Consider the following 20,228-nt stretch of genomic DNA (forward strand, 5'->3'; position numbering starts at 1 on the left):
TTAACTACATTGGAAGCTGTGCTTGGAAACTGCATGCAACGAATGCGGTGTCAACAGCCATTGTTTTACTCAGAAAATATTTCATATATTGGCTGTAACGAGCTGTGGTCACAATGGCGACCATAATGCATGGAAGAAGAAAGGGGAAGGCACGAGGTAATTTTATTTAGTTTTCTGATGCCAAGATTTTTGTTTATTTTTCTTTAAATTACACTGTGATGCTGAATCAGGTTCAGGTTCAGGTTAGGGGCTGATGTTGATCATCGTAGCCTCACGGCTTTTTACGCCCCGTCTCATTTATGATTAGCACAAGGCCTCACGGCCTTCTTTGTGTTATGTCGTTATCGGTCTTGTCTCAGCCTAAGTAGACCCAATTACAATTACCTTGGACCATCAAAGTCAGATAAGTTATCAAGTTCGTTCACAGCAACGATAGAAATATCTCACTAAAAGAGTGTATATGTGTATGAAGGGGAATGATGGTAGTGTTGCTAGAAAGGCAGAAATACCTTTTTAAGATCATGTTCACATAACAGCCAACAACTAGTACTAGCCTAATATCACTTTATTTCCTTGATGTTTTTGTTTTATAATATTGTATATTTGTATATAATTAGATTTGTAAATTCTTTTTTCAATTTTTATTACATGCCCTTTTCAAGATGCACCACAGGTACACTGACTCACCACCTGAAACAATGTATTTCATTTTGGGTGCCAAAATCCACAGCTACTTCTAAAGAACAGGTTGGTATGCCTTGTTATCCTTTTGTTTTAGCCACCCCTGAAATGCCTCAGCCAGGAGCAGGAGGCATGATACTGCCTGACGGCACTGACCTCAGACATGTCACAGTGCTGTCCAAAGGCGAGTGGGACCGTATTGAACGGGAGCTGAACCGACGGCAGATTGAGGAGGAGCGTGTGAAGCGTATCCGTGCAGAACAAGAAGAACAGAAGCAAAAGGCCAAAGAAATTGTGAAAAGCTGGGGCAACACACTTGCTGTAAGGATGCCTTGCACATAAACAGAAGCATGAATGTGCCTTTGTGTGTTGGTGTGTATGCAGTTGTGGTTGTGAAGCATGAAGATGACTTTGCAAAGTATGCATGTGTCATATGCTGTTATTGTTATATGAAACACATTTGAATTAATATACTTTTTTGTTAGAACAGAGAATAGCATACTTATGATGATGTTATGTATTTATTAATTTGTCAGGTTTCTATGATACTTCGATTTTTTAAAAAGTTTTGGTGCATACTATAGACTTCAGTTTCATACTCAAACCATTTAACTTAGCAGATTTATTCTGTTTTTTTTTTTTTTTATGAGCAGACTAAATGTATTCTCTTTGTGTGTGTGTGTCTGTGTGACAAACCATCAGGGTCAGCGTCAGCACAAACTGGTTGCTCGCAAACAGCGTGAAGAGAAGGAAGAAGCCGAACGACATCAGACAGACATTGAAGAGGCTCAGTACCAAGCCATTCAGCGGCGGGCAGCCATCGACAAGGCCAAGACACTGCAGTACTACCAGACTGATCGGGTCAAGGGCTTTCATGTGAGTAACACTGTAATGTACTGAAATTATCAAAACCTGAGGAGAAAAAAGTATGCAGTTGGTGTTTTTATATCAGAAAAGAAATAACTTCCAGTAGATAGCTAAATATAGGTCAAGAAAAATCTGATCTGGGACATGTTGTAAGCATCAAAAGTTAAGAAATAATCAGTAAACAGTAAAATATCAGATGAGAAACAACTTCAATAATATCTTAACATAAGGAAAGATCTAAATACTCTCCTTCTGAGTCTGTCCCAGGAATTCTCATGGCTGAAGAAAAGGTTCTTGTGGTCAGCTGAGTCAGGAAATAGATTTCTGTGTTTTTTTCCTGATTTGAAAAGAAGTTTGGCTGGATAACTGTTTCACACTGTAACTCATGGAACTCAAAAGAATAGGCGTTATTTTGTGACAAAGAGAAAATTGTGAATGGTGTTGAGATTCTCAAATAACAATGTTAGTTGAATTTTTTTATCCAGAGCTCCATCACTGAAATTAATTTCATGATTGAAAATCTACACAAAAAATCCTGGTTTTAAAGAATCAGCGTTTGACTCATTTCTGATTAAGTGTAAGCTTCCAAAAGCGATTGTCTTCGACCAAATCTATGTTTTAATGGAAAACCTTTTTTCTTGTGTTTCTCATTTCTTTCTTCTTCTTTTTTCTGTTTTATTGTTCTTGTATTCAGTTATTTGTTTAAACATCCTAGTCAACAGAGTTAGTTGTCAGTGTCATCTCAGTTGTGTTGAAGTAAAAATGGTAAATTCTTAAACATTGTTTTTTTTTTCTCACCTACCAAGAGTGCACTGAAGCTGTCAGAAGTCCTCAAGGAACGAGATGCCCAAGTGGAGCTGAATGCTTTGAAGGCCAAGGCCAAAGAAAATGAAGATCTTGAATGGCTGCAGAAAGCTCAGAGGGACTATGAAGATTCCATCATGCGTGACCAGGCAGCTGCTGTTAAACGTATGAAGGCAGCTGATGAAAATCGCGCATTCCTCCAAGTCCAGTATGTAATTATCTTTTGCTTTTTGAACAATAGTCTTGCTTTATTGATTACTACCCCATCTCCAGTCAGAATGCATCTCCACTCGTACACAAACATACATGAGGAAAACAATGGTAAATAGTCTTGAACATTTGACCATCAGACCATCACTCCCTGAACTAATTCAATTGGACTAAAGGATGAAACCCAGTGTCCAGTTTGGGGGTTATTGATACAATGATGAAATCAAGAAAAAACAGCAACAAAAAACATTCATGTTTTGTATCCAAAATGTTAAACACTACATATTGTGGGTGTCAGTACTTTCTGTGAAGGAACAAGACTAATAGTAATACAAAGTTTTCAAAAAGAGTTACTCCTATATTTCTTATTAAATGATGGAATGGATTTTATGTCTTACAAGATAAAATTTAGAAGAGTGACCCTGTTGTGTGTTTTTTTTTTAATTTTGTTATTTTTTAAGTTTTATTGCTTCAGTTTCTGGGAACTTATATTGCTTGTTTTCTGATCTATGTTAGATCTTGTATTTTTTCTTCAATCTTTTTTTCTCTCCCCTTATTGCTAATGCTGGTTTTTAAGTGGAATTTCTCTGGTACACATGGAAATCTGCTACCAAGTGTTGGGACGCTGCTCCTTGCATTTGTCAGGAACTTTCCACAGTTGAGAGCAGGGATGGCAGGCCTGATAAATCCCCACAGGATGGAGAGGCAGCTTTGGTTGTACCCAGACACTGAACTTCCCCTGGGGAGGACCTAGAGAGAAGCAGATCTTCCATTGAAGGGTCTTTTTGGGGAGTGAATGGGAATGGGGGGTGACGGGATCTTGTCTTTCTCTGTTTAAAAAAAAAAGTCATCTTGTCCCCTGTGGGATGCCAGGAGTCTTTTCAGTATAAATGGCATCCCCGCCATCTGAACAGTCTGTGCTAGAAATTTCCTCTTTTCTATTTCTTCCTTTGTTTCTGCTTTTTTTCTTCCATTAGTATTTCAGTAATTTCTGCTTTTTCTTCATTCCCAGTTTAATACTCATTCTTTATTCCAGCAAGCATTCACACTTGTTTCTCTCTTTTCCACAGTCTGTTATGTACTGTCTGTTCTGTTTGCTCTGGTGATTAGGTAGTGATACTGTAAGCATGTGAAGTCTCCCAACGACGGACCAGGTGGAGGAGGAAACCTTTCCCAACGGCTGTGAAGGCGGAAGAGGATGACCAAAGGGCAGGGGGAGCTTTTATCCTTGGCTGGAAGTCCTCCTAGGAGACAGAACTCTGAAGAAAAAACCTGCACCTGCCAAGGCCGTCCTACATATGGCAGTATCTGTACCTGTGGGACTGTGAGCGTCAGTAGGTGAGAGAGTGGGGAAGGGACTGCACAACTCCTCTTCACTAAAAAAAATCACCTGTGCTGGTCAGGCAACGTTTTCCCTTTCAACACCTGTGGGAAGTGCTGCGCATCCACAATCGGCCTCTTCTCCCATATGAAGACACACACCGACAGATAAGCCTGCCTGCCTACTTGTCTGTCGGTCCGATTGGAGCTCCATCTGTAAACACTGGGATGGGCACTAGCTGTTTATTCTGCAGAGTTATTTGCCTACATGCCCTTAATGGAGCTTGATAGGAGTTCCACAGTCAGGATAATATCTCTTGAACTGTGAATTTTTCAGATGTGACAGTTTTGTGTTTAACACGGTTGAATCTTTTTTTATTTTATAGTTGAGCAGTCCTGATATGGCCCTGTGTAGTTAGCTGGACTATAAACAACAATGTCAAAGACATGATCTATCTTCTGTTACACACATAATTATTGCATTTTAATTTTCAAGCTTATCATTTCAAGTTCTCATAAATGGCCTACATCAGTGTTTTTATGAAATGCAAGAATGAAATAATGTATGATCTGCTCACTATTATTTTATAAATATTTTAAAGACTTTTGTCAGAAAAGGCCTGTTGTTTTGTGTTGATCGAAGGAAAATATAAATGTTGAAAAACATTGAAAAAACAGGAAAACATGTAGAAACCCTCTTGCCTTTTTTCTTCTTCACAGAATAGGAGAGCATGTGCGAGTGCAGGAAAAACTGAAGGCAGAAGATGTAGCAGAGGGTGATGAATTGAAGAAGCTGGCGGTAGCATATGAACAAGAGAAGGAGCGACTGGAGGCCATTCGGCGTGAGGAACGTCGACAGATGATGCGTGATAATCAGCAACAGATCCAGGATGTGCAGAAAATGAAACAGCTGAAAGAAGTGCAGGAAGAGGTGAGTTGGTGTGTGTGTGTGTGCATAGGCATGCCTGCCTGAGTGTTTGTGTGTGTGTGTGTGTGTGTGTGTGTGTGTGTGTGAAGTTGACTGGTGATGATTTTCAGATAATAGCCAAATATATTGACAGTTGTTTTAGTTGATTTTTTTTTTATTTACTTTATTGTTAATACTGATGATCATATACGAAAAAGTCCAGTGAACTTTTTTATCTCTCCGGAGAAATTGTCATGTCATTGTGTAGCTCACAATACAAATATAAGACACACCCAAAACACATGCATATTTTAAATCAAAGAGATCATATAAAATTACTTCGACATATTTAAGAATATTTTACATATTCAAGAACAGTTTAAACAATACATAAAAAATTGATAAATAAATAAATGAATTGGCCAATTGATAAACCAGCTAACCAGCCAAGTAATAGATCAGCAAATAGTGGAAATTTGCAAATAGTATCAGTGCTTATTTACTACTATGCTATATAAATGTTCTTTGGGAATTATAAGTCTTGTGTTGTGATAAAACATTGGGTCTGATTTTATCGCTTATTTGATATTTCCGTTTCTTTAGCTGCAATGGAAATAAAACTAAAACTTCAACTTTTCTGCTCCCTCTACCTTGTTCGTTCATTCAGCAGTGTAACTTTCTTTTTTTCCTTTTGTTGGTTGTTGAGCTAGTTTGTTAGATGGCTAAGTTGTTGAGCAAGTTCATTAGATTGCTAGTTATCAATGTAAATGTGTAGCTGGATGATTTGTTGATCAGCAACTAAGCAAATTTAAATGAAAAATTCAGGTCAAACCAATTTTCTTTCTTTTACAAACAATCAAAACTTTCAAATATTTGGTGTATGCTGGGTGTTTTTGTGTTCCCATAACCCAATGAACTCTGACATGGATTATAGTATCTTTAGCTTGCAAACTTAATATCTGTATGTGTATACATACAAGGATGTGCCCTAATGATAAGATCTACATGTTTGTTGTGATCCAAGAGATTTAAAAAAAGAAAATCTCTACCCTTCACCCTCTAGGATCTGCAAGGATACAAAGCTAAGACATTTTGATTTGAAGCATGATGTTCAGACCTCATGGTGACAGTGCCTAACACTAACATGCACTTATAATTTGTTGATATATGTAAAGGTACATGTTTAAAACAGTTACATCTGATTCTGAATGAAATGTAATGCACCTTTTGTTGTTTAGGAGGAGAATGAGGAGTGCAGGGTGTTTGCTGCAGCGAAACGGAAGATGACTCGTCTCCGTGCTGAGAAAGAAAAAGAAATGTATATGTAAGTGTGAAAATAATAGCTACTGTTTCTGCAGTTCCAAAGTAGAAATAAATACACAAAAACTGCACAAAGAAAAAGAAATCCCACTGCAATTATGATTCTGTATACAGGTTAAATCAAAAGTAAGTTGCATACATTTATACATTTTTTTCATGCATTACTTCATGAGGCGTCCAAAACATGGACAATGGATTTTATTTTCTCCCTTATCTTCTGTACCCTCACAGGCACAGCCACAAAATTTGGGACTTTATTTCTTTATTGTATGGTGTTTAGGCTGATGACAATGATGCTGTTGAGATCCATTTTGGTTTACGACAGCAGGAGAGGGCTGGACTCCTTTCTCATGGTACTTGCGGCATTCATCGGGGAAACTTGATGAGCAATTCCCTAAAAAATGCACTTGTTTGAAAAGGATGACACTTACATGGGCCCTGTCTTTTAGTTTGAACTGTCTTTTAGTTTGCACATTGAGCTCTGTGTAAATAAAGAAAAAAAAGGCTATGCACTGCTGATTAGGATTGACCTGACCTTTGGTGTGCATGTAAGATTTACAGCTCAGAAGGTTGAAACTGGATCTTTTTCAAAACTCAGAAGACTTCTTTTGTAGTGGAAATTTATATGCCAGCAAGCAAAAAGCAGTATGTCTGTGGTGGTGGTGTTGCTGTTGATATGCACAGCTATACAGGGAAATGGTTACAATGGGAGGAAAAAGAAGCTTGAAGTTGCTTTTTAATTTAAAAAAAATTTATTTACAATAATGTCTCTTTTTTATTTCTCATGTTTTCTGGTTGGCCTGTTTTCTATTTCTGTAATGAAAAAGCAACAGATCAAATTCGAAGCACAGACATCATTAATAACAACTCCCCCAAACCACCTGCCAACAAAAAACAAATACAAAAGCAAAAGAAAGATCAGTGGACTAAATAGGTTTCTTTTCAGTGTATGCATTGAAGAAACAACCTCAGAAGAGATATGACACAGAAAACAATAATAACGACAACCAAAACAAAAACAACAATTTGAAAAAATACAACAACAGCAGAACATGCATGCAAAAATATAGGTCAGTTGGTTGTTACTGTATAATGACAGATTATTGGAGCACATGTGCAATGCTATTTTAAAAAAAAAGTTAATATATGTCTGCTCTTCCATTTTCTTTTCCAGACACAAACAACAGAAACTGGACAAAATCCGAGTGAAACTGGCAGCCCAGATGAAGGAGGCCATTGACAATGAAGATGAGCTTATTGAAAGGGCGCTACAAGAGAGGGAGGTGAAATTTGTCGCTGAAGAAAAGGAGAAAGAGGCGAAGCTGCAGAAATTGCTGAAGGAGCAGGCTGCACAGAGAGCCAGACAGGTAATGCTTGCTTGCTTACTGCATCAAAGAACCACCACTCTTGTCTTTTTGGGCTTGTTTCTGAATGACACCCCAGGTTTGCTCCAGGGTCTTGAGTTCACCTTCGACTGTGCTGTGCCAGGTGTTCTTTGGCCTTCCTTTCTTGCACTCTTGAAGGGCTGTTTGAATGACATTACCTTATTCTCTTTGTCCAATTCATTTCCACCGCCTTCTAACGATGATGGTCTCCATGTTTTCATGATTGCACTGGCCAAGTAGTTGTTGATTGGATATGGTATTGGGCTAGCAGATTCGCAGATTCATAGGACGTTTTTCATGTGGGAGGTTGACAAATTTGTTAGATCACTCTCAGTCATCCTCCAGCATTCTGAGCCATACAGCAGGGTGGAAAGTACACAGCTTTGGCACTTTTCTCAGCTTTGTGTTGGAGACAGGTATTGCATGGTGTCTTAAAAGTTTTTCAGTTCATTCAAGTTTGTGTCATGGTGTTGTCTCTATTGGCTACACTACTTCTGCTATTGTCATGAGGTAAAAGTACCCTAGGGATTTAGGGAACATGGAAGTAAGGGATTGTGTGTGGGTAGGGGATGTCAGAATTGAACTATATACCTTGCTTGTGCACAAAACTGATAATTATGTTCGGCAGCAAATTACATGTTTTAAAAAGTCATTTAACGACCTGTCAGATGTAAACAATAAATCTTGCATGTGCACAAATCTGATGACTATGTGTTGCAGATGGTGGAGGAAGAGGAGAAGAGGAAGGCTGCCCGACGTGAAGAACTGGAGCACATCCAGCTGAGGAAGGCTGCTGATGAGGTGTTCCGGCGAAACGAAATGGAGAAGGCTGAGCGAAGTCATGAGGAAAGCCAAAAGCGTGTCCAGTTCCTCTTCAGACAGATGGTAAGTCAATGAACATACCTACACACTAGTGACATTCCAAAAGTCTAACAAAAGACCACTCAGCTCCTGTTCAGATAGCAAGTGTTGAGTCAAGGTAAACCAGTTGGCAACAGCACAGCATTACCAAATGCATTTCAAAAAGTCAAGAGGTGGAACATTATGTCTGTCAGAAATCTCAACAAAGTATAAGAGCCCCACTCATCTTAACATTTGCATATTTTGGGAAAGAAATCACATGAAGGAAACAAACAAAAAAAGCATGCTAGTGTAGAAATTTTCTCAGACTGTTAAACCATGATTTTGAAATGTGAAACTTAGTCGTTTTGTCGTCAACGACAAACTATATTAATATCAAAAAAACTTATGCGTCACCATTTCTTTTCTTAGTTTCATATCTCATATAAACTAAGGAAAAGTGGCAATTGCATGGGTTGATTTTTTTTTTCCAATGTCGATTATTTTTGTGTGCTTAGGAGGAACGAAGCCAGGTGGAATCCAAGATCATGAAAGATCAGCTGGCGCTGGACAAAGCCAATGAAGACCTCATCAAACAGGAGGAGCAGCAGTTCCAGGAGTATGCCAAGAAGGTCATCAGCCACTGTGAACAGAAGGGGCTCAACGTGTATCCCCTAAAGCAGGCAGCCAAGGAGGGGGCAGGAGGGGGACGAGGCCCAGTGTTTGATGGGAAGGGTGGTGTGCGTCCCAGTTACATGGTCCAGGACAAGTGTGGGGTCCAGTTGCCCTGCTACCAGCGTGTAGACACAGAGAACGTCAAGAAGCAGATCCAGGGCAAGGCTAAAAGTAAGGCTCGCCTGGGTTTTGTCTGGTAATCCATTGACTGTCTCTTTTGCTCTGACTTAAAAAAAAAAAATTTTTTTAAGTTATTGTGTGGGAATCAGGGAACTGTGCTAACTACTTGATAATAAAGAAGGGCACAGCTGTAAATAGTTTTGAAAAGTGTGCTTGCATAATAATCTCACAAAAAAACCATTGGAATATTTGTGACTGTGCCAGTATTTGAAAATTATCATTTGTAACTTGTTACACATCATGTCGATGAAATCTGCTTTTTCCAGAACCATACAACCAAAGAAAATGACCTCCCTTTTTGGTACTCAATTTAACAAGAGCAACAGCTAGAGTTGAGCAGTTATGCGTTGCTTCCCCGAATTTGTCAGCTGTATTTCGATTTCTTTTCTTTGAGGACCCTCAGTGCACTGTGAGAAACATGCTGTCACACACCACTGGTGTAAGGGGAAGGTCACGTCTCTTGTGTGCTTGTGAAAAAGGGTGTTTAAGTGCAGAGTTAAATGTTGATTACTTGTTGTTCAGAACAGGGTTTTATTCAGTCTTTTTATGGCTCTTTCCTCTCTCGTACCTTTAATTCCCTGCCAGAAATAGAATCTCATTGTGTATGTTGGAGTGTGTGTGTGTGTGTGTGTGCGCGCACACGCGCAATTGTCTCACTGTATATGTTCATGTATGTGTACTTTGTGTGTGTGCGTGTGATAGAGAGAGAGAGTGGTTTCTGTAATCTAAAACATATTTGTTTATAGCTAAACAGTGGTATATACTAAACAAGTTATAACATTGTCTGGTGAAAAAAAACCACTATGATATATTTACATTTAAACTAGTCCACAAAAAGAGATTACTGTTATATTGAACAGTGTGTAAATTGTTTCTGTAATCTAAAACATGAGATTTGTTTATAGCTAAACAGTGGTATATACTCAACTATTTATAACATTGTTTGGTGAAAAAAAAAAACTGTGATGTATTTTCATTTAAACTAGTCCACAGAAAGATATTACTGTGATACTGAACTGTAGTGGAAAAAAATCCAAACTAGTTGGATATAACAAGGCATTTATGTATGAAATTTATAACATTGTTCCATGACAAAACTGTGATATATTTACATTAATACCAATCCACGAAAATGTGACTGTGATCATATACTGCATTGAAACGAAAAACAAAACAAGTCTGATACAACTTGGCATTTATGTATTTATAACATTGTTCAGGAAAAAAAACTGTGATATATTTACATTTAAACTAGTCCACAAAAAGAGATGACTGATAATGAACTGTTGTGAAAAAAAAATCTAACTAGTCTCATATAATAAGGCATTTAAGAATTTATTACCATTTATTATTTCAGCTTCATGCTGTATTTGATGACCTGAAGCATGTTGGATTTCATATTATTCTTTTGTGTTTTGAGAGGAGTTTATGTAAAAATGGGGGAAGTAGGGAAGCTTATACATGTCAAACTGATCATGTTATAATCTTGTCAGTTATCATGGATCTATGAGCTGCCTGAAGGAAAACAGGACTTCTGAATTCCTCCCCTTGTTTTTTGTTGTTGGTATTTTCATTATAATTACTACTTTTCATAGTTAAATGTATGAGAAAGTTTTTGAAAAGAATGAGAAAGGAATATGCCTTGAACCTTGAATTTTCCTCCTCCCTATTAATATTCTTAATCCCTCCTCCACTCTTCCTTACTGTTGTGTTTGGAGTGAGCATTCTCTTTGAAATATTTTGTTTGCAGTTATACAACATGTAATGCTGAACCGTTTGATATTTGTGGGCGGTTTTATTTCTTGTTGTTCTAGATTTACTGCTTCCTTCTTCATGCCCTACTTTATTATGTTGACCTGTCATATTATGCGGTTTTGTTGTTGTTGTTGTTGTTTTTTTATATTATTATTAATATTGTTAATGGTGAGTGTGTGCACTTTGGTATGGTTTGTATTTGATTGTGCAATTTTCAACACCAACAGTATTATTATTTTAAAGTATAAAACCCTTTTTTAAATGTTTTCTTCTTGCCATTTACAGTTAAATCTTGAATTTTGCTCAAAACCCTATTGTTTGCATTTTGTGGTGTTTTGAAGTGTGAACAGTATTAATGTTTGAATAGTCATTTATAATATTTCGACTATTGTGGCCTTATATTGTAAAATTTTGGATTTTCTTTGCATGCAAAAATGAAAACTGATATTTAGCATGTTTTTTCTTCATTTATATTTCAACCAGTTTGACCTTACATTGTGAAATTTGGATATTTCTTGGAATGCAAAAATGAAACCTGATATTAGCATGTTTTTTTCTTGCACTGAAAAAAATATTACCCAAGTATACAATTTGTGTCTGTGTGTGTGTGAAAATGAGAGAGACACCCCCCCCCCCCCCCCCCCCCCCCCCCACACACACAGAGCATGTGTTTACAATAAGTGTGGCCCGGCTGCGCAATAACATTCCTCTCTGGTAACAGACTACCATCTCTTGTATCCCACAGAATGAAAGTTTGGGAACTGAAAATATTCAGCATAGTGACTGCTTGTAAAAAAATGTTTTTTCTTTAAAACCAGGTATGGATCTCTCTCACACACACACACACTCATTTTACTTGAGGTCAAAAGGCACTGACCCCATGAAGATTATACAACAGCCTCATCACACATGCACACACAAACAGTCATACAAAGAGCATTCATACTCACTGAAAGAGACTGAGATAAACTAAAAGAGGCACAGGCATGCATGCATTTGCTTTGTAAATATCTGTGTGGTCTTGTTTTCAACATACTAAAATGTTCGAACTCACTCTCCCATTTATATGTACATAACAAACTTTTTCATAAATCATGCATTGTGTGCTAAGTTTAGCATAAGCACCTGATCAACACACACACACACACACACACACACACACAGCATGTGTTTACAATAAGTGTGGCCCGGTTGCATCCGCAATAACATTCCTGTCTGATAACAGACTACCATCTCTTGTATCCCACAGAATGAAAGTTTGGGAACTGAAAATATTCAGCATAGTGACTGCTTGTAAAAAAATGTTTTTTCTTTAAAAAGCAGGTATGGATCTCTCTCTCACACACACACTCATTTTACTTGAGGTCAAAAGGCACTGACCCCATGAAGATTATGCAACAGCCTCATCACACATGCACACACAAACAGTCGTACAAAGAGCATTCATACTCACTGAAAGAGACTGGGATAAACTAAAAGAGGCACAGGCATGCATTTGCTTTGTAAATATCTGTGTGGTCTTGTTTTCAACATACTAAAATGTTTGAACTCACACTCACATTTATTTATATATAACACGCTTTTTCATAAATCATGCATTGTGTGCTAAGTTTAGCATTAGCACCTAATCAACACACACACACACACGCACACACTTTCTTACATATATTTATATGCATTGCCTTTTCTTCACCATTTTTTCCATGCAGTGGTAGCTGAAATTGAACAGGTGATCTGACTGTTTACTTGAAAGGTGCTAAGAAATAAACACTGTGCTCACAAATTGTCTTACAGGTTATTTCTACCACCTGATGGTCTTGCTCTCACTCCCTTTGAAATCAGTTCCATCTTTTATGACTGTTGTTCCAAGTGAAACGAACAAAATGGAAACAAACATCGAATATTCATACAGTCTAACAGCTTATTTCTGTCACTGGGTGGTCCTGCTCTCAGAAATCAAATCAGTTTCAAATGAAACAAAAGCAAATGAATATAGACAACTGGCTCCTTTATGACTTCATGTTGTTCCAAATGAAATGAACAAAAAATAGACAAGTATTCACAACTCTGTCTTATTACTTGTCACTCTGTGTGCTCTCTCTTAAATCAGTTCCAAATGGAATAAAAACGAATGAGTAAAGCTTTATGAATATGTTGTTGTAACTTGGGATTCCATGATTTTGCAACAACAAAAGGAATGTCATCTGTGAGAAAATCACATTTCTTTCTTTTCTGATTTCCTTGCCTAGCACCATGCACCAGATGTTTGAGCAGAACTGCATGGGAAGATGTCAGTAAAATACTGACAGTACAACAAAAGCAAATATTTTGAGTTCATGAAGCATTGTTAAATGAACCATCGTTCCAACCCATGTCCACCATTAAGAGTCAATAAGGTATGTCTGTCACTTCATGCTCTTTCTCTCTTGAAAACACACACACTCTCAAAAGTCATCCCAGAATGAAGCACACAAACACTGAAAAACAAACAACTGAAATAACAACAATAATAAGGATTAAAATATTGTCTCAGTCAGATGCCATCCTGCAACCTCTCTTAGACTTGATCTTGACAACATGTTTTTTGGTGGTGGTTTATTTGTGTGGGTTTTTTTTTTCATTTGTGGGCTGTGACTACCACATTCACTTGTATGAACAAGTGGGCTTTGAGGTGTATGACTGTTTTAACCCCAGCATGTAGGCAGTCAACCAAGATAGTGATGAGTGCCTTGATTAAATTTTTGCAACAGGTGGAGAATGTAATCGGGTGGAGATATTTAATCTGCCAGGGCATCAGATGGAGAGAAAAAAAAGGTCCAAGGAAACCAAAAGGATAAATGGCAAGGAATTGTCGAAATAGAATTGGGGAAGAATGGCTATATCCATAGGGAGAGCTATTATAAAATGCACATCACAAAGTAGGCAGCAGTGATCTTTGGTGGCAATCTTATGTGGTGATAGGGCATGCAGAGGATTAGTTTCATTTTGAAGATTTTCTCAAGGCGGTGTCACAGAGTTCAGACAAATCCATACATGCTACATCACATGTTAGGCAGATGCCTGACCAGCAGCATAACCAACACTCTCAGTCAGGCCTTGCATACATGTTTGTATAGGCTACCTATCAAGAGTGGATTTCTACAGAATTTTGCCAGAAAACAATACTCTCGTTGCCATTGGTTCTTTTTCAAGTATGTGCTGCAAACAGGACCTTGGTTCATCGTCTTATTCCAATGACAAGAAACTCAGTTTGATTTTCCAGTCAAACTTGGGAGAAAGGGTGAGAACAGGATTGGAAAACAGACCCTCACAGACTCTGTATTGACAGACGAGCGTCTTGACCATTCTGCCACCATCCCTTGAGGATTAACTACCATCAAACACTGACAAGAAAGCATGATCAGAGCAGTTGGAAAGAAAAGTCACACGCATTGCATGAAGATCAGGTGATATATCTTCAATTAACATAGCCAGTCTATATCAAGGGTGGGGAATTTCTCAGTTCAGTGTATGTGCACAACTGCCACTGGTTCAGCACCTTTGTGCCAATTCTTATGCAGATCAAATATGCGCAGGAAAGAAACCAGATAATCCTTATCAGCATCCACTGTGCTATGGACTGGACAAACATGAACATACTCAATATGACCCATATCCGATAACTAAGTATAGCAGCCTAAATGACAGGTATACAAATAGTAAACATTAAATAAAATATCTTTAATAATCTCACAAACCAACTGGCAAGTGAGCTGCAGCTTAGCAAAAACTGGTGAACAATAATTAAATCTTGCAAACAAGCGCAGTGCATATTCATCAGTCCATTACAGAAACTGAGGTTTTCTTTCAATTTTCATTAATAATCATGGATTAAAACCCTGGTGAGTACATGAAGAACAGGTGACCATTTTGATTTCAGGCCAAAGTCCATCATCCCCTTAATCGTCATGGATTAAAACCCTACAAGTGACTATTTTGATTTCAGTCAGATGTCAGCCCTCTCTCCCTGTGGAAGATCTAGAGGGAAAGTTCCATTGAAGACATGTCTTTCTTATTCAGTAGTAGCAGTAGCAGTAGTTCAGGGGCAAAAACAAGCTTTGAAGCTTATACACAGTCCCTTCTCTGATCTCATGACACATTCTGTTACAGACTTTGGTCATGGTTCAATGCTTCATTTACATTTTTTTTTTTTTTTTTTTATCCATCAAACTCTAAAAATTGTCCAGATTTTTGTAGAACTGTCCAGTTGATTCTTGAATGAATTAGTTGATGGTGCTTGTTATAAATGGAGTGGCAGTTGATTCCATACATTCGTAACTCGGTTACTGAAGCAAAATTTTTTTCAGTATTTGAACGTTGTACAAGCAATTTTCCATCAGTATTTCTTGTGGAACTGTACTGAGGTGCAGAGAAGAACTGATCCCAAGACACATCAACATGACCATCGAAAAACTTAAATGTCTCAATGAGATCACCACGTACCCTTCTACCCTTATGAGAATATAATTCTAAATAAGTTAATTGATCATTATAACTTAAGACATGAGCCTACATTCATTAACCTTAAGTTCTGTTCATATCATCCCATTTCCATTCAGTTTCAATGCTAGTTTGAAAGAAAAAATCTGGATGAAGTTGACACAACCACTGGGAAAATCCTGCCTGCATCAGTTAGATGGGGGTTTTTCGCCGTGTGTAAGGACGAGTCTGGAAATACGACCACTTTCCTCAAGACCAAAAAAAAAAAAAAAAAAAATCACTACATCAGTACTTAAGTGCAATACCCATTGATTTTTACAAAGTACATTTCTCTTGTCACAATGAATATCATGTTGATCTTTTGAAACAAAATTAATTATCTCCCATATAATAATCATCATATCCGCTGATGTCATCGTTTGAGCGGACACTTGCACGGTCTGCAACGAATGCCGCCGCAGTTCGCTTCCCTTGATTTTCCTTGAGATTCTTGTCGGCAAATTTGATTGGTTCAAAATTGCCAATTTATTTTGCCAACGAAAGACAACTCTTGAAAGTTTCGAATCGCCGGGAAGGGAAGATTCCACGTAAAATCTCGAGATTTACAATGTAAATTCGGTTTTGTAAATCTTCGTTAACATTTTTAGAAGTAAGTAAATACACACGTGCTGACGCTTCATATTTTTTCATCCATATGAACCGAGATTTCGTTTGATCTTGTTACCTTGAATATATTTTGGGTCAATCAAGTGAGATAACTATTCATGAATTCGTTGTCCGTCGGATCCGGCAGTGACTGTGTCCAGGTACTGACTGATTCGTGTGGCTTTCTTGACCAAGGATAATCAATGCACACACATCTGCAAGTACTGCAGCAAAAGTTTGTGGCCTCGATTTCCTGTATACTGCTCTGTGTTTCCCCTTCGTTCTGTACCAGTACACAGGACAACATTATCAACAATAATAATTACAGTGTCGTGATAGTTAATAACTGAAAAAAACTAATCAACGTGTGCATGTGTGTGTGTGTGTGCGCGCGCGCGTGTGTGTTTGTGTGTGTGTGTGTGTGTGTGTGCAGTATTTTTGGTCTACAGATTCTTTCTCCTGATTAAAAAAAACAACAACACCTCTATCAGTCCATGTGAACATTTCACCAACAGACTGGCTTTGTTCAGCTGCAGTAAAACAAGCAAACAAAGATATGCTTGGAGCTCCACCCAGTCACTTTGTCAGCGCATATTTTTTAAATATGCGAAAGAGTATACGTATGACACTGTTATTATCATAACATGTGAAAATGCCTTCAGCAATTTTGCCATGAATATTTTTAAACATGTCTCTGGCCTTGACAACCAGAGAATTACTTGATCTTAATTGTCAGAAACAGTTCATGTACAAACCTTTACTGTTCAACAAATTGCTCTCATTCACTGCAAACATGATCCACACAGACAACTTTCTCATGCTCAAAACATGGCATGGATGAGCTGCATGCTTCCCTTGTGGCAGCCAACATCCTTGACAGTACACACTGCTTCAAAATAACAATATGCCAAAATAGTCGAATGAAATACAGAAGTTTGTCAAAACATGAATGTTTAGAGATTTATCAAGTTCACATTAAAAAAAGCAACAATATTTGTGTCTTTTTTCTTTCAAGATTGATGATTAAATTATTTTAACATTGTTGCAAATTTAACTTGTGCCTTTATTTATTGAAAATATATCTGCTTGGATTCTTTTTATTTGAATTCAAATTAAATATGGATGTAAGAAATAAACAAAGGTATAGAATTTAATTGTGTCATGAAAATTTTACAAATTTTTGAAAAAAAGCAGACATGTTGAGAATATTGAAAAAGGCAGCATTGCAGTGTTTCGTCACATCATTTATAATGCATGTATCCATTCATAATATGTTTACTAACCAAAATCCAGATACTTATATGTGACAAATGTTTACCTTTTTCAGCAAAATGGATGGGGACAAGGTGGAGAGATTACGAGAGAGGCTCCTCCAGTGCCCAGTGTGTATGGATGAGTTCCATGATCCCCGCCTGTTGCCATGTCACCACACCATGTGCAGCGACTGCATCCAGAGGCTTCTTTTGTCATCCTCATCAGGGCGCATGTTTCGCTGTCCACAGTGCAGGCGAGATGTATGCGTCCCGAGAGGAGGGATCACAGAGCTGCCAGTCAACTTTTTTGTGCGCAGCCTCCAGGATGAACTGGGGGATGAAGTGGATGTTGGACCTTGCCAAATTTGTCGCCGTAGCACTGTTGCATCCCAGTTTCGGTGCATCGACTGTGACCTGGATATTTGTCGCTTCTGCATTCATGAGCACCGCCTTGTTCTCCACAAGGATTCCAGTGTGGTGAACATTTTGCGCATGGAGGTAGGGGGCCCACTGGGGCCCGTGCCAAGCATGGCAAACAAAACCTGCACCATTCACACAGAGGAGGTGGTCCAGCTGTTCTGTGAGACCTGCCAGCATCCAGTGTGTGTCAGCTGCAGCTGTGGGGAACACCGCAAGCATGTTGTTCTTCCCCTGGGCAAGAAGCTGCACTGCTCACGCGAGCATCTGCAGAAGAAGCTAGAGAGCCTGACCAAGGAGCGGAGAGGAGTGAAGGCGTGGATGCGTCAACTGGAAGGAGCTGAGGTGGAAGCGAGAGACAACACGACAAGGACCCTGGGAGCTGTCCAGTTCCGCACCAAAGAGTTGCACGGACTAGTGGATAAAATGTCTGCTGCAGTGATGGAAAAGGTTAGGCAGGAAGAGCAGCAACAGCTGACCAAACTGGCAACCTGTAGAAAGCAGCTGACAAAGCTTGCTCAGAGGCTGGATTTGGGAGTGGGCTTCCTTCGCGGCCTGCAAGAAGGAGATGTTTGCCTGGAACTGATAGACGCTTTCAAGACTTTCTCTTCAGAACTGGACGAGATCCGTGATACTGTCAAGTCCAATGCATCAGTGCAGGTTTGTGATCAGAAGTTTCTGGCAGGCCGACATCTTCAGCTGAGAGGTTATCTTGCAGCAACATTTGGCTCACTACGCGCACGATACTCCTTCCTTCATTTTGGAAATGGAAGTCCTCCGCTGCTATGGAAGTTGTCCAAGAAACTGACTGTATATCGTGTCTTTGTTGTGATGATGCTTTTGGCCATGTTGTACACCGTTGGTGTTTTGTCATCAGCCTGTTATCACTCGCCAGACAGTGATAACATAGCTGCTCTCATCATCACAGTCTACCTTACCATCTCTGCTTGTTTTGCTTTCAGCAAAGCCTGATTATTTCTGATCAGCAGCTACTTGTCTCCATGTGGATATTCTCTGGTTGCATTTTCACATGAAAACTGGCATCGCATATTTAGTGTTTTAAACCAATCACCAACATGATTGCTCACATCTTGCTGCTGTATCATATTCATCAATTTCATGTATCCATATTTTCAGGTTCGTCAGTAGTCATATGACTCATGATACCTTTAATAGTGTACAGATTCATAAACACAAAAACAGTACCTTTGTATGTTGACTTCAGGCTTTTCTTTCCTTTCCTTTTTTGTCATGACTGGAACATTTCATCAGAGGTATTGTGTGTCAACTTAAAATGATAGATTGGTTATTGTTGAGTATACATTACAGTGTTTGCATTATGGATGCATTAGAGTTACTTACTAACTGTCAGGAATGCAAAAACCTAATCATAGTATTTACATAGTGCTTTATTGAAAATTTGTTCCATGAACAAAAAATCTCAAACATTAGATATATATATATACAATATAAACATTATACATATATATATATATATGATATAACATACATGTAAACTCATTGTTTTGTGGCATGTGAATATTAAGGCTGTGAGAAGTGGCAGTGGTGTTATTAGTGGTTCTTGATTTCGGTTTAGATAGACAAATAGAAAGGAAATGCCATTCATCAGACTGTATAGACTGTAAGAAAAGAATATTAAATGCAAATGGAACTTGTTTTATGATTAAATAGTATACTACTTGCAACCCTGTCTGCCACATATTGTTGGAGTCACTTGGACAGGGCATGGCACATGGGTCTATCTTACTTGCTTCAATGACTCAGTTACAAAGGATCTGTGAAGTCTGTGCAATGCCAGTTGGTTTAGATGATTCTTTATTCAGCAATGCTAGTTGATAAGTCATAAGCCTTTATCATGCGAAGTGTTTTCCATATCTGAAAACTAGCCTTTTTTGTATGTCTTTACACATTCACACACACAATGAGTTACAGAATTCACTTGGGTATTAAAGGTATTATTTTTTGGGGGGGGGGGGTTGGGTTGTTGTTTTTTTACAAACTGATTTTAGGAAAATTACATCTAACAAAACGCATGCCTGAATTTTATTCCCCTGTTTTTTTGTTTTTTTTGTTTGTTTTTCCTCTCCTTTCTTTGATACCTAATGTTTTGTTGAAGTATTGAACTTTTTTTGTGATGTAAAAAGTAATGAATTGCATTTTGGCACAACTGATAAGATATATGGTATGTAATTTATAAATCATCATGCCAGTATGTCACTCATCAGTCATATCATATTAAAAAATCTTGTGATAGAACTTTTTTCATTTCTTGTATGGACAAGATGCAAGTTGGTCAACTATACTAAAAATGTTCACCATGCCATTGGAAAATACAGATCCTCTCTATGTCCAAAAAATGATGTTAGTGAACTTCACACTATCCATATTATATATATATATATATATACAAAATGTGTATTAGAGATAAGAATTTTAGAAACAGTTTTTGGCTGTGAAAAAATTATTGTG

General features: G+C 38.1%; 2 protein-coding genes across 4 annotated transcripts; both read left to right on the forward strand.

The window, feature by feature from the left end:
• Positions 1-25: 25 nt before the first annotated feature.
• On the forward strand, positions 26-11,494 carry LOC143279535 (cilia- and flagella- associated protein 210-like). Its single transcript, XM_076583600.1, has 9 exons — positions 26-156; positions 779-1,002; positions 1,384-1,557; positions 2,355-2,560; positions 4,603-4,813; positions 6,028-6,113; positions 7,284-7,476; positions 8,215-8,379; positions 8,853-11,494. The coding sequence occupies exons 1-9, from the start codon at positions 114-116 to the stop codon at positions 9,207-9,209; spliced, it is 1,659 nt and encodes a 552-aa protein (XP_076439715.1). The 5' UTR covers positions 26-113; the 3' UTR covers positions 9,210-11,494.
• A 4,485-nt stretch (positions 11,495-15,979) lies between these two features.
• On the forward strand, positions 15,980-19,166 carry LOC143279536 (putative E3 ubiquitin-protein ligase MID2). 3 transcript variants are annotated; one of them, XM_076583601.1, is made up of 2 exons: positions 15,980-16,072; positions 17,396-19,166. In XM_076583601.1, exon 2 carries the CDS (start codon positions 17,400-17,402, stop codon positions 18,708-18,710), a length of 1,311 nt encoding a protein of 436 aa, XP_076439716.1. In that variant the 5' UTR covers positions 15,980-16,072; positions 17,396-17,399; the 3' UTR covers positions 18,711-19,166. The 3 variants fall into 3 exon arrangements, with proteins under 3 accessions (XP_076439716.1, XP_076439718.1, XP_076439717.1); XM_076583603.1 differs by having other exon boundaries at positions 15,995-16,032; XM_076583602.1 differs by lacking the exon at positions 15,980-16,072 and adding an exon at positions 16,119-16,229.
• Positions 19,167-20,228: the final 1,062 nt, after the last annotated feature.

This window comes from Babylonia areolata, chromosome 2, assembly GCF_041734735.1.
Source record: "Babylonia areolata isolate BAREFJ2019XMU chromosome 2, ASM4173473v1, whole genome shotgun sequence".
NCBI classification, from domain to species: Eukaryota; Metazoa; Mollusca; class Gastropoda; order Neogastropoda; family Buccinidae; genus Babylonia; species Babylonia areolata.